General features: G+C 39.5%; 1 protein-coding gene across 1 annotated transcript; it reads left to right on the top strand.

Annotated features, from left to right (window-relative positions):
• The first annotated feature begins 5720 nt into the window (after positions 1 to 5720).
• LOC148698236 (uncharacterized) lies at positions 5721 to 6832 on the top strand. Its single transcript, XM_088690408.1, has 2 exons — positions 5721 to 6483; positions 6795 to 6832. Exons 1-2 carry the CDS (start codon positions 5736 to 5738, stop codon positions 6830 to 6832), a joined length of 786 nt encoding a protein of 261 aa, XP_088546534.1. The 5' UTR covers positions 5721 to 5735.
• The last annotated feature ends 7900 nt before the right edge of the window (positions 6833 to 14732 follow it).

Raw genomic sequence — 14732 nt, 5'->3', positions numbered from 1 at the left:
GATTCTTACATGCAATCGCAGATATATCAATGTGTAATCGAAAGGGTTTGGTAGTTTACAACCAATGTCCCTCATAGTGTTCGATAGCGGTCGATCAAATGAAGTAGGTAGTGTTCAGTTCGCGACGACTGGAGAAACAGAGCGTAGTTCGGTTTAGGTGTGGTCAGTTGACGACGACAGAAGAAAGAAACTAAGACCGAACCCGACGCGAGAGGTCATGTTTTTCTTGAAAAAATTTTAGCATCCCTAATGATTACCCGGATTTTCGAGATACGGTGGAGATGTTAAGCCCTAAACTCCCTTTATCCAAAATTTTAACCGAAAATACAAAAAATTCAACGACTTTAGAGATTTACATATAGAACTAAGATCTCGGAGGAGGTGCACTAACAAAGTTCGTTAGTTTGCACTAAGCCGAGGGTGAAAGTTTGGATCTTGGAAGCAGTAGATGTGTGCAATGGCGGATTCATAATTTGAACATTGAGGGGTTCTAGTGTTAAAGCTTAATTTTTTAAATAGAGACAGACCACGAAGCTTGCAAAAAAATTTCAGTTTATTCATTAGGCATTTTGTCGAACATTTGTTGGACTTATTGTAGTCAATCGAACTATGTTGCATATATATCAATAGTTATCGACATATGCCGAAGCAATTTGATGAGTGCTATCGAGAGCATTTGTCGACTGCTCTTGATGCAACATGCCGAATGCTACCGAGATATGTCTAGCATGGATTACTTCAAACACTTGATGGACACAAAAGAGACCTAAACCATTTGAAGAAAAAAAAAAGACCTAAACCAAACATTCGAAGAATCTTTAGAAGACCTTCGCATGTATATTTTCCCATCCGGATAATCGTAGAACCATCTTGGTGCTAATGTCCTTTTCAAAAAGTTAAATTTGGTCAAGATGCCTGAATTCCTTTCTAGTTATCTTCTTCAGCTTACCTAAGTATTTGATTCCCTTAAAACATAAATTACATTCCTTTTTTTTTTTTTCTTTTGCTGGCCTTTATTTATTTATTTATTTTGACATTTTGACATTTTGACCTCATTTTCCGTTTAATCTTGTTTCCTTTATTTTTCCTACATGCCCTGGGAACACCACTTTCATTTGTTTTCTCCTAATCCTCTTCCCTTTAGGAAACAGTTGCTGGAGAACAATTTAGAAACAATAAAATAACAGAAATATAGAACCGAAATACTTATACTTTATTATTCAAAAATACTTGCAATACAGAATACAATTACACAATAATTACAAAAAATTAAAATGATACTAATTTGAATGAATTGAAGGTAGAGGCTAGTGTAAATGTTATGTCATTCGAACAGTATTTCCGTCCCACTCGTGTGCTTGTGGTTCTACAACGTCTGCTCGACCAGGATACAACTACCTAATTCTACAACCCGCACTGGATTATAGAACTCTAGCGAATTGCTTTGTGTGTTTACTCTCTGGAAATTTTGTATGGAAGACAATGAGGAAGAAAAGATGATTTTTGATGAAACTGAGGACTCCAGTTATATAGGCTCTTTCATATCTCTTCAAACACCTTTTGGATGTATCTGAAGCTATACAACTCTTTCCAAAGAGTTGTGTCTATTAATCAAAATGTTTTTAATTAATATAATTAAAAACTTAATTCGAAAATTAAAATTAATGAATCTGATCAATTTTAAATTCCAAGGCCCTTGTCTTGATTAATTAATATTAATTATATTTAGGCTATATTATATTCAAGCCTAATCCACACAACCATAAGGCCCAAGCCTTCAATCCATTTCCAAATGGTCCAAGTTCTAATTACTAATAAGAAGGAATAAGCCTATATAAAGACTAGTAAAAAAATATTGTTGACCAATGTGGGACAAGAGAATCTCAAACTCTTACAACAGTTTCTATTCAATCAAGTACGTGAACTTGCCTTAACCATAAAGCACAACCACATTACTTTCTCTTCTCATCCTCTTGTTTCTAGGGTTTTTAGCAGACGTAATCCCTCGCCGGCACGACATTGTTTTTGCTTAGTGCTTATGCAGCAGAGACGATGGAGGACAAGATAGAGTGTGCCTTGAAAGAATCAGAGATGAAACAGTGTCGTTTGAGCAAGGCGTACGGTTGCCTTCACGCCCAAGCAACCTCCATCGCCATGTTTTCAATACATTGGAAGGAACTCAAGGACCACTTAGAGCAATTCCACCCCTAAAGACTATGCGCCAGCACCCAGCGCATTTATCCACTCAGTGAACAGTGATAGACTCCAATGAACAGTAATAGGCCAAGACCATCTCCATCCCTAAAAAAAAATAGCCTAATCAATTTTATTAAAATATTATTATTATTTATTATAAAATAATAAAATAATAATTGTATTATATAAAAAAAAAAAAAAGATAAAGTCATCTTTCCACTAACCCTGTACTCTTCCTATAATCCCAACTGGTTCTCTCTCTCTCTCTATTTTCTCTCCCTCTCTCTCTTTTCCAGCTCACTCCCGTGAGCTCTCCTTCTCATTCCTCTTCAAACCTTCAACAAATCAAACACAAAATATTATTTTTGTAATCCCTGGAGCTCAAGGAACCCAACCATGGCCTTGTATGCGGCATCGGTGCATGGTGCGAGATTCCACCATTGAAGTCGAGAGCTTGAGCTCTCAATCTCTAACCTAGGTGATGTTTCTATCACTGTATTGTGTTCTTGAGCTTTAAATCCTGTTGTGTTGCAATTTTTGTGGTTAATTTGAGGGCTTAATTCCCTGCATGTGATTCCGACAAAGGAAAACGGACAACTCCGACGAGTTCAAGGTCCAATCTCGGTGAAATCTCTTGCATTTCACCTAGGTAAGTTCTCAATCCTATTCTTATGGTTTCTAACATATAAATCATGTTGGAAACCTTTGTGTTGATGCAAACTTGCTGTCAGTGCATTTTTTTTCTTCAGATTTTCCGTCGAACTCGGGCCATCATTTTCAGGCCATTTGCCTTCTCCCTCCGTCGCTCCATTCATCGCTGACATCATCACGGCATCATATGGGCCGGTCCCAAGGTCTGTCAATTTTGGACTGGCCTGGAGACCAGCTTGAGCTGGGTGCCAGGCAATCTCGTGGGCTGGAGAGACTTCCCTAGGTGCTGGGCCATTTTTTTGACTGTGTGCTGGCCTATCCCACCCCCAGTGGAAGTGCTCTAACGAGCAGTTGGAAATCAACGAGTCAATGCTCAATTCGCATATGGAGTCGAAATTCAACGAATTAAGTGTTGGATAAAGACAAATTTATATATGTTAATAATAAATGCAAATAAATATTTTATAAAATATAAACATAATGCAATAATAATTAAGCAGATAAACAGAAGATCGAGGCTTGCGTACCGCAATGTTTTTGGAACAAAAATTTTATCCCTACTTAGTGCTTGTAGTTTTATGGACGTCCGCTTTACCAGAATTCAACGATCAAGTTAAAATTATAGCATCAGAAAACTTAACTTCTGGCGAATTTCTTTGTGGTTCTCTCAGTAAGAATGCTTTGGATTGTAAAAGAAGAATTATGTTTTTCTGTGTTCTAAATGCCATGCAGATAGATGTATATATAATATGATTATGCCTGTTCGCAATAGGTATGGAGAAGGGATGCATCTGTTGGGAGACATCGTCTCAGATGGGTGTTTGCTTTCTATGTTCTTTCACCACACTTCAGACTTTGTCCAAAAGGATGTGTCTATTGGTAAAAAAAAATAATAATAATTAATTAAAAAAATTAATTAAATAATTTAATTATTATTAATTATAAATAATTATCAATTAATTATATATTAATTAATAATTATCAATTAATCATATATTAATTAATTATTAATAAGCCTTATAAAGTGAGGAAACCTTTTTGTAATGACCAATGTGAGACAATGAAATTTCTACTCAAAATTTCCAACAATAAGCGTGCTTGAGGAATTGATTGGAGAGAAAGTACAAGAGATTGTAGAGAGTAGGAACAGCTTGCGCTTGCTTGAATTGTTGCTCAAGGAACATAGCAACGAGGTTGAAGTTAAAGAGAAGAGATTGGTGGAAGTTGAAAATTTTGTGAGGGAGAAGAAGAGGGAATTGAATGAGATTCTGGGGTCGATTGAGGCGAGTAAGGGGGAGTTTGATTTGAGAGAAAAGGAACCAAAATCGATGCTAAGGTTGATCAAAGAATGTGGCAAAGAGTTGGAAGTTAAAGAGGAGAAGCTTAGTTTGATTTCAGAATTGTTGGGTTGAGTGTTCGAATGAACTCAAATCGAGAGAGGAGTTGATTTAGGAAGTAGATTTGAAGGAGAGAGATGTTTGCTTGCGTGAGAAGGCAATGGAGGAGTGGTCATTTAAGCTTGAACTAAAAGCAATGTTTTAAAAGGCTCGCCTCAAGGCGCCCTCTGAGGTTGGGCTTGAGGGCTGCCGCCTCTGTTTTGAGGGAGTGGGCATAAGACTTTGCCGGAGCAGCCTAGGCTGCGGTAGGCACGCCTCAAGGCTTCTTTTTTCTTTTTTTCTTTTTTGTTACTCCCAAACCCAAATTTTGGGTAGAGTTTTAATTGCCTCATACCTCTTCCTTGCTTTTTTTTTTTTTTTTTTTTTTTCTTCTGATTTTTAGTTTTGGTGGTGCTTACTGTGCCATACCGAATCCTGGAATACATTACCCATTGACATGGTTTCGGTGCAAGTTCAGGTGAGATTCTTACGTACAACTGGAATATATCACGTGGTAGTATGTTATCGTGAAAGTTTAAATTTTGTCTGAGCAATGATTATACCTTAAGTATGACATTGAAACACACAGAATTGTGAACATGATTATATTCGAATCCAGAAAGCATTTGATAAGCCTTCAACCCTTCTATACAATTTTAAAGTGATTTTATCCTTCAAATTAGTAACTCAACAAAACCAAGATTGAAAGTATGCTCATCGTAAAATTCAGCAAAGAAATTAACTGAAGCCCGATCGAACTTAAATCGGTGAGAAGTGATATTCAGTCTAGAATACGTGATTTATCTTTAACTAGATTATAGTATTGATAAATATATCACTATATACGTGAATATCACGTCGTGCTGTGACGATTGCATCAAAAAATTACTTGATGCTATTAAGGAAGGAATCACATAATTGATTAAGTAAATATTGTAAATTGTTAATTAATTATTTACTTACTTGTTTTGTATTTTGACTGCCTTGTTTATAGGCTTTAGTATAGGATCCAAATTAGTGTGCGACTCTATATAATGTTGTAACCCTAGTTCTTTCAATAATAAGAAGAAATTCAGCTATCATATTTTTTAGATGGTACCAGAGAGTTGATCTGGGAAACACAGCAAAACACAAAAAGCCACCCAAGCCGACGCAGCCATGGGTGACAAACCAGAAACACAAATAACTTCTTCAGGCATAGCCTCACATCTAAAGTGGGAAAACCCAAACCACCCACTCTATCTCCACCATTCGGACCAGCCTGGTGCAGTCCTCGTACCGTAGCCATTGGTGGAAGATAATTATGGTACATGGGTTCAATCCATGACAATGGCCTTAACGGTCAAGAACAAACTTGGACTTGTTGATGGCACAATCAAGAAACCAAGTGAGGACAAACACGAAGAGTTGCAACAATGGAATCGATGCAACAATTTAGTCAAGACATGGTTATTGGGATAGATGTCAAAGGAAATTTCAGGAAGTGTTATCCATTGTAAGGATGCTCGTCAAATGTGGCTTGACTTGCAAGAAAGATTTTCTCATGTGAATATCGTACAACTTTTCCATTTAGAGAATGAAATCCACGATTATGTGCAAGGAACCATGACCGTGAGTTCTTATTTCACCAAACTGAAAAGTCTTTGGGATGAACGGGATGTCCTATGCTCCATCCCAGCTTGTAGTTGTGAAACAAAGAAAGAGATTGCTTGTTACGTGGAGACTCAGAAAACCATGAAATTCCTCATGGGTTTGAATGACTCGTATGCCACTATTCGTAGCAATACCCTTCTACTCGAGCCACTGCCCACGGTGAACAAAGCTTATTCTTTGGTTCTTCGTCATGAACATCAACTAGAAGTCTCTAATGGGAAAGGCACTGTCCAACCAGAGGCAGCAGTGTTTGCCGTGAAAACTACAAATCGGGAAGCCGAGTCTGAGGATCATGAGACTCGATGCGGGAAGTGCAACAAAACAAACCACACCACCAAAAATTGTCGGGCGCATCCCAAGTGCACATTTTGTGGATGGAAGGGTCACACCTTTGATTTTTGTCGTAAACAAAAGGCGGTTGCAGAGGTTGAACAAGGTCGTCCTTCCAAAGGCAACCAAGTCATGACAAATGACAAAAGAGACGTGCTGCCAAACTTTCCTTTTTCCCAAGAGGATTGTAAGCAGATTTTACAATTGTTAAACAAGAGCAAATCCTCCTCATTCGTCAACCAAGTGGGTAATTCTTCAAACTCTGAAGAACTTTCAGGTAAAGCCTTCTCCTTTGTACGTAATGGACAGAAAACCGTTTGGATTTTGGATAGTGGAGCCACAGACCACATAGTATGTAGCCCTACCTTCTTTACATCCTTGAAACCTGTTGAAAACCGTACTGTTGAGTTACCCAACGGATCCCTTGCTACAATCACCCATGTCGGACGAGTTGTTTTCTCTCCCCATCTTGTTCTTGATAATGTTTTATGTGTACCATTCTTTAAGCTAAATTTGATATCCATTAGCAAATTAGCCTATGATTCCCTGTACATTACCATTTTTCTAAAACAATTTTGTGTCATACAAGACCTACGCTCGGGGAAGATGACTGGGATGGGATTTGAACGGGAGGGACTCTATTATCTCGACCCACCAAAGAAAGGAACATGCAACATCGTTACCACCCTACCATCTACATTTTGGCACCAACGCCTTGGGCATCCATCGCACAAAGTATCCATGTTATTTCCCTTTTTGCACAATAAAACTTGTGATTCAAATAAATGTTTTATTTTCCCATTGGCCAAACAAACAAGATCATCTTTTTCATTAAGTTCTATCTCTACTCAGTCATGTTTTGAATTAATTCATGTTGATATTTGGGGTGGTTATCAAGTTGCGTCTATTTCCGGTGCCAAATACTTTCTCACCATTGTAGATGATTATACTCGGTGCACATGGGTTTATTTGATGAAACACAAGTCTGACACCCAAAATCTCCTTGTTCAGTTCATTCACATGGTAGAAAATCAATTCAACACTAAGGTCAAAATGGTTCGAAGTGACAATGGTCCTGAGTTCAAACTAAACACATTTTACACTCTCAAAGGCATCATTCACCAAACTAGTTGCGTCAACACACCACAACAAAATGGTGTCGTTGAACGCAAGCATCGCCACTTGCTCAATGTTGCTCGATCCCTACTATTTCAAGCCAACCTTCCTAAACGTTTTTGGGGTGATGCCATCCTTACTTCGGCCTACCTCATCAATCGCACACCTACTCCTCTCCTTCAAGGGCAAACACCATATCAAAAATTGTTTCACAAAGAACCAACTTACACACACCTACGTGTTTTTGGCTGTTTGTGTTTTGCGTCCGCCCATGCACAAAAACCTTCAAAATTTGACCTTCATGCACGTCGTTGTATTTTTCTTGGTTATCCTTATGCGCAAAAGGGTTATAAGTTGTTTGATATCACACTTCAAAAGGTTTTTGTGTCACGGGATGTCACATTCTTTGAGGACCATTTTCCCTACCACACCTCCAATATTTCCGCTTTACCTAGTTCCTTGCCCAACCCCCCTTTTCCACCGTCACCGTGTGATATGGATGTCCCACCTCCATCTTTGTCTTATGACACGTCTCCTATCCTACCCCATTCACTAGATATGCTCACTGCACCGCCCACCGACCTTGCTCCCATGCATCATCATAATTCCAACCTTGCTCCCATGCATCCTCATACTTCCACCGATACCCCATTTTCCACCGACTCACCATCCACTACACTGATACCACCTCTTAACCCTCTGGACAACAACCCCGCGTCACTAATACCACCTCTTAACCCCAACCTCATTTGCCCCGTGGCTGCTATACCACCTGCACCACGACGCGGCACGCGCCCTACCAAAACCTCCACATTTTTGCAGGACTTTCACGTCGAGACATCTCTCCCGTCTAGACCTGCTCCTTCATCTTCCACGAATGTGGTCACATCAACAGGTACCTCTCACCCTCTCTCTCACTTCTTATCTTACCACCGTCTCTTTTCACCCCACAGAACTTTTGTTGCTAACATCACAGCCATCCAAGAACCTACCACATTTTTGCAGGCTGTCTAAAATCCCAATTGGCGTGCTGCCATGAAGCACGAAATTGAGGCTCTTCAGGCCAACAACACTTGGTCTCTCGTCCCTCTACCCCAACACAAACGCCCCATTGGTTGCAAATGGGTCTATAAGGTGAAACTAAAACCTGATGGGACTATCGAGCGTTATAAAGCACGCTTGGTTGTGAAAGGTTACAGTCAGATCGAAGGTGTAGATTACAGAGAAACCTTTGCTCCTGTTGCCAAATTGACCACTGTTCGTGTCCTACTTAGTGTGGCTGCTGTCCGTGGATGACACTTACATCAACTCGACGTTAATAACGCATTTTTACATGGTGACCTCGACGAAGAAGTTTACATGTGCTTGCCTCCTGGTTTCGGCCGAAAGGGGGAGACTCGAGTATGCAAGTTAAATAAATCCTTATATGGCCTAAAACAAGCCTCGAGGCAATGGTTCCTTAAACTTTCCAGTGCTCTCAAGGCTGCTGGTTTTCACCAGTCATGGTCTGACTACTCACTATTCGTCTGAAATCGTCAAGGTAACTTCATTGCTTTGCTAGTTTATGTTGATGATGTAATACTGGTCGGAAATAATTTGCAAGAAATTGAGGATACAAAGCAGTTTCTCTCGCAACAATTTAAATTGAAAGACTTGTGCAAACTCAAATATTTCTTGGGGATAGAGGTTGCGCGGTCCAAGCATGGCATAACCTTGTGCCAAAGAAAATATGCATTGGATATATTAGATGATGTGGGATTCTTAGGTGCCAAACCTTCAAGATTTCCTGTAGAGCAAAACATTTCTCTCACACAGACAGAAGGAAAGCTATTAGTTGATGCATCACCATACAGAAGGCTTGTAGGAAGATTAATCTACTTGACTATAACAAGGCCGGACCTAGCATATGTCGTCCACATGCTAAGTCAATTCATGGAAAAGCCTAGACAACCACACCTTGAAGCAGCACACAAAGTTCTCAAGTATATCAAAAGTGCACCTGGACAAGGTATTTTTCCACCCTCTACAGGATCATTGCAATTAAGGGCATTTTGTGATACTGACTGGGCTAGATGCAAGGATACGAGGAGATCAATAACAGGTTATTGCATTCAGCTTGGTCAAGCACCGATTTCTTGGAAATCGCTCCAGTGCATCACCATACAAACTACTGTATCTCGCTCCAGTGCAGAGGCAGAATACCGTTCCATGGCCACTACATGCTGTGAGATTACATGGTTGAAGAACATTTTAAAAGATTTGAAGGTGAATCATCCACAACCAGTCACTTTATTTTGTGACAATCAAGCAGCCATGTACATTGCTTCGAATCCGGTATTTCATGAACGGACGAAACACATAGAAATTGATTGTCATTTGGTAAGAGAGAAGATTCAAGAAGGAATGGTTCGTACAGTCTACATACGGACATCTGATCAACCAGCTGACATTTTTACCAAGCCATTGAGTTCAACACAATTTGAAACACTACTCAGCAAGTTGGGTGTCATTAACATACACTCCAACTTGAGGGGGAGTGTTAAGGAAGGAATCACAGAATTGATTAAGTAAATATTGTAAATTGTTAATTAATTATTTACTTACTTGTTTTGTATTTTGAATGCCTTGTTTATAGGCTTTAGTATAGGATCCAAATTAGTGTGCGACTCTATATAATGTTGTAACCCTAGTTCTTTCAACAATAAGAAGAAATTCAGCTATCATATTTTTTAGCACCAGTCTTTTCTCTTTCGGGTTGGACTTTGATTGAGATATTTGTGTCAGTATCAGTGCAGTGTCGCATAATGTTTCAAGTCATGTGTTAGTATGTGTGGACGCAAGGTTGATTTGTCCTCAAATAGATTATAGTATTGAGAAGTAGATACACTTTAATTATTAGTACATAAGTGAATTACCACGTCTTGTTGTGACGATTACACTGAGAAATTACGTAGTGCCACCATAGTCTTCTCTCTTTCGAGGTTGACTTTGATTGAGAAATTATTAAGTGTATCAATGCAACGCTGGATAACGTTCCATGTCACGTGTTATTATGTGTGGACGCAAGGTTGATTTGTCCAAAACAAGATTATAGCATTGATAAATAGATCCACATATTCGATTTTTCAGTATAGATGCTTAGGCTAATTGGCCAAGACATTGTGACTACCATATATAACAATTTTTTTTATTTAAAATAAGTTGTAGATGCCAATTATTATTCTTTTTTATTTGTAAATGAAATATTTGAAGTTTAACTTTGTAGATGGTGATTTCGACATCATATTATTATGACAGACTCATTGTGTAGTTTGCTGGTTAACCCAAATACCTTTATTGGGCATTAGTTACCTTTTTTGTAAGGGATTATTTTCCCTAGATGCTCTTGGAACACCAGTTTCCTTTGTTTTCTCGTACTCCTCTTTCCCTACGGAAATAGGACTCCCCTCCCTTCTCTGCCCTTTCTACTTAAACCAATACGTGAAGTTGCTTTAACAAGAGAAACAAACCACAACCGCATTCTTTTCGTTCGTTTTCATCCTCCGTTTCTAGGGTTTTGAGCAGACGATTCCCCACCACCGCGACGTCGTTTTCACTTAGGGTTTATGCTGCGGAGACAATGGAGAACGTAGAGTCCGATTTGAAAGAATCAGAGTTGAAGCAGTCGACTCTGCGCAAGGCGTACGACTGCCTTCACGCCCATGCAACCTCCCTCGCTGTGTTTTCCGTACAGTGGAAGGACCTCGAGGACCAATTCGAGTCCACGCGTCTCTCCATCGAGGCCCAACTCCGGGAACTCGAGCACCGCGAGGAGGAAGTCCGAGCCAAAGCCGAGCAGCTGGAAATCAAAAAGTCGAAGGTCAGCTCGGTGATGGAGTCGAAATCCAACAGTTTGCAGGTACTTCAGAAATTGGTCGACGAAAAAAAGAACCACTTGCTTTCGCTTCAGTCGTTGATTCGAGAACACAGCAATGCGGTGATTGTTCAAGAGAAGAGATTGGTGGAGGTTGAGGGTTTTGTGAGGGAGAAGGAGAGGGAGTGCGATTTGATCAAGAGGCGCGTCGAACAAAGGACGAAAAAATTGAATTCGGTCGAGAGAAGTGTCGAGGACATGGCGTTAAAAGAGAGGGAATTGAGAAAGGTTCTAGGGTCGATGGAGGCCCGTAAGGCGGAGTTCCATTTGAGAGAAGGGGCATTGAAATCGGAGAAAATGGCGATTCAAGAATGTGACAAGGAGTTGAAGGTGAAAGCGGAGAAACTTTGTTTGGAGGAACAAGATATCTGCTTGCGCAGGAAGTCAATGGTGGAGTGGTCATGTAAGCTTGAATTGAAAGAGAAGGAGATTGAATTGAAAGAAAAACAGGTCAAAGAATCGAGAGAAGAAGGCGAAAAGCATTTGGATACACTCTCTCGGGGACTTCAAACGAAAGAGAACAAACTTCGATACCAGGACAGAGAGATTGAATTGAAGCGAAAAGAATTGATTTCGATCAAAAGATCCACTGAAGAACATACCCAAAACCTGAAATTGGAGGAGAGGCGACTTGAAAACCAGGCCAAAGAGCTTGAATTGAAGCAGAAGGAATTGGATTTGATCAAAAAATCCAGTGAAGAGCGCACTCAATACCTGAAATCGAAAGAGAGGCAACTTGAAGATCAGGCCAAAGAGCTTGAGTTGAAGCAGAACAAATTTTATTCGATCAGAAAATCCACCGAAGAATATAGCCAGAAACTGAAATTGAAAGAGAGGCAACTTGAAGGCCAGATCAAAGAGCTTGAATTGAAGCAGAAAGAATTTGATTGGATTAGAAAAGAAAACACCGAAAATCTGAAATTGAAAGAGAGACAACTTGAAGAGCAGTCCAAAGAGCTTGAATTGAAGCACCAAAAAATTGAGACGATCGAAAAATCCATTGAAGAACAGGCCATAAATCTGAAATTGAAGGAGAGGCAACTTGAAGAGCAGGCCAACGAGCTTGGATTGAAGCAGAAGGAATTTGATTCGATCACAAAATCCACCGAAGAACACATGGAAAACCTGAACTCGAAAGAGAACACTGGCGTTCTTTGTTGTCAAGTGAAGATTGAACAATTGGAACATCTCTCTGTCAACAATGCCATTGTTCCTTCTTCTGCAAGTAATCAATCGAGCATTGATAGGGATGTTAGAGGATTGCAGTTGCATGATCATTTGAAGAGATACGATTTAGTGGGTAGTGACATCTCAGCTATTTTTCATGCGTCATCGGACCCAGCAAAATTTGTTTTCGATGCATTGCAAGGGTTTTACCCTTCAAAATCCACCGTGGACAACAGCGAGTCTGATTGTGATTTGACTGTGATTAGGAGGAGTTGTATTCATTTGTTAGAGAATTTGAACAGCATCTCACCACATATTAGCCCTCGTGTGAGAGAAGAAGCAATTAAGTTGGCTGGTGAGTGGAAGGCGAGAGCGGCAAAGGGGGCAGAGAATTGCTTGGAGGTTTTGGGTTTTATGAGGCTCGTTACTGCATACGAAATCACCTCTGCTTATGATACAAAGGAGCTTCAAAGTCTTATCCCTGATATGATTCAAGGGCTTATCGAAAAGAAGCTATTCATTGAAGCTGTTAGATGGATTTGTATGTTCAAGTTAACTGACATGTTCCCCCCAGCACCGCTATTGGAAAAATTTGTGGAGAATACAAAGAGGTTTTGCAGGAAAGTTGGCAAGGGAAAGAAATCACTCGACGAAAAGGATAAGGTTATCAATGACCAGATAGCTGATCTTAGAGCAGTGATTGAATGCATCAAAGATTGCGACCTAGAGGCCATGTACCCTTTCAGGTGTATCGAATCACGAATAGCTTCACTGGAATCGAAGGAGAGCCAGATTGAAGACAAGGCCAGAGATCTTAAATCGAAGCAGAAAGAATTTATTTTGATAAAAAAATCACTTGAAGAACAAGCTCGAAAGCTGAAATCAAAAGAGAGGCAACTTGAATTTCAAGCCAAAGAGCTTGAATTGAAGCGGAAAGAGTTTGTTTCGAGCAAAAAATCTACTGAGGAACACATCCAAAACCTGCAATCAAAGGAGAATTACAGTATTCCTCATTCTCAAGTGAAGATGCAGCAATTAGATTGTATCCCTGCCAACAATGTCGTTGTTCCTTCTTTTGCAAGTAATCAACCCAGCATCAATTGGGATGGTAGAGGTCACAAACGAAGTACCCCTACTTATGACCCGGGGTTTCAACTGCAACAACAGCGCGAAAATAAGTATCCTCGGACATCCGAATCAGCTGTTCCACCCTATCCAGTGCAAAATTTCAACCCAGGCTTTCCACAGCCAAGGCCGCGGTCATATTGGCAGCACCATGGGCAGTTTGGTATGGCTACCAACAACTGTGAAATTGGTGCTTATTCTGGTACCGATTTTGGTGCCATACCGACTCCCGGAGTACATTACTCGCGGCCATACCGGCCCACCCCTCCTTGGAACAGTGGTCCTTTTGAACCTGTATGAACCTGCTACAGTGCAGATTATGTAATACCATTCTTTTGTCCCCCCATTTTTTTTAGTAAGAGACTTTGGTAGGTTGCAAGCCTGATTTCTTCTACTTAAGTTTCACTACTTCTATTTATGAGAAACACTTTATTTTTAATTACACTAGTTTTTCAAAATCTTCTATACTATTATACATTTTTTTTTTAACAAACAATATTATTGAAAAGGAGAGGGGATGGGCATAGTCTCGCAATGGGCTAGCAATAATGTGGTTCAAACTCGCCTTTGGCGAGAATCGAATCTAAGACCTCTCATTTACAAGTGAAAAAGAATACCACTAGACCGTAGTATTATATTATTGTAACTTTGTGAGGAGTTTCTTGAGCCTCCAAGGTGAGGGCAATTTGCATGATACGGAATGTCACAATGACAGTATATAAGCCTTAGTCTCTAAAACTTCTTACCCTTCAAGCAAAGGGCAAAAACTGAAAATTGAAAGTATACGCATCCCAAAATTCAACCGAAAAAAAATCATAATCAAGTACAAGTTATAATGCGTAGAAATATTCTAAGAATCATCTTGAAAGTATATTCAAAATAATTAAAAAGGTTTTTAGATCACTAAAAACGCTTTTTATCATGTTTCAAAAACACTTAACGTGCTTCCGTAAAAGCACAGATCATTTTTATTTAAATTTTTGAGGTGCTTGTAATATGTTTACATATCCAAAATGGATTAAAATGAAAATATTGTTACACAAAGGATATTCGAAACAAGATATATCATTAGCTTAAAATGAGGAGGAAAAGGTTATCATTCTCATCTTTTGAAAAAACAAGATTGACAACGTATCTATTTGCACTGCAGAGTATTAGGTTAAATACACAATCTCTCTCTCTCTCTCTCTCTCAATTTCTACACA

Source organism: Pyrus communis, chromosome 3, assembly GCF_041283825.1.
Source record: "Pyrus communis isolate YQ-2024b chromosome 3, ASM4128382v1, whole genome shotgun sequence".
Lineage (NCBI taxonomy): Eukaryota > Viridiplantae > Streptophyta > Magnoliopsida > Rosales > Rosaceae > Pyrus > Pyrus communis.
Note: the sequence above shows the minus strand (reverse complement) of the source record. Positions and strands in the feature narration are given on the sequence as shown.

Excerpts from the sequence above, each read along its gene's own strand:
- LOC148698236 (XM_088690408.1), top strand. The coding sequence starts at position 5,736 with ATGTGGCTTGACTTGCAAGAAAGATTTTCTCATGTGAATATCGTACAA. Across the intron at positions 6,484-6,794 it reads AAACTCTGAAGAACTTTCAG|GACCTACGCTCGGGGAAGAT; the intron begins GTAAAGCCTTCT and ends TGTGTCATACAA.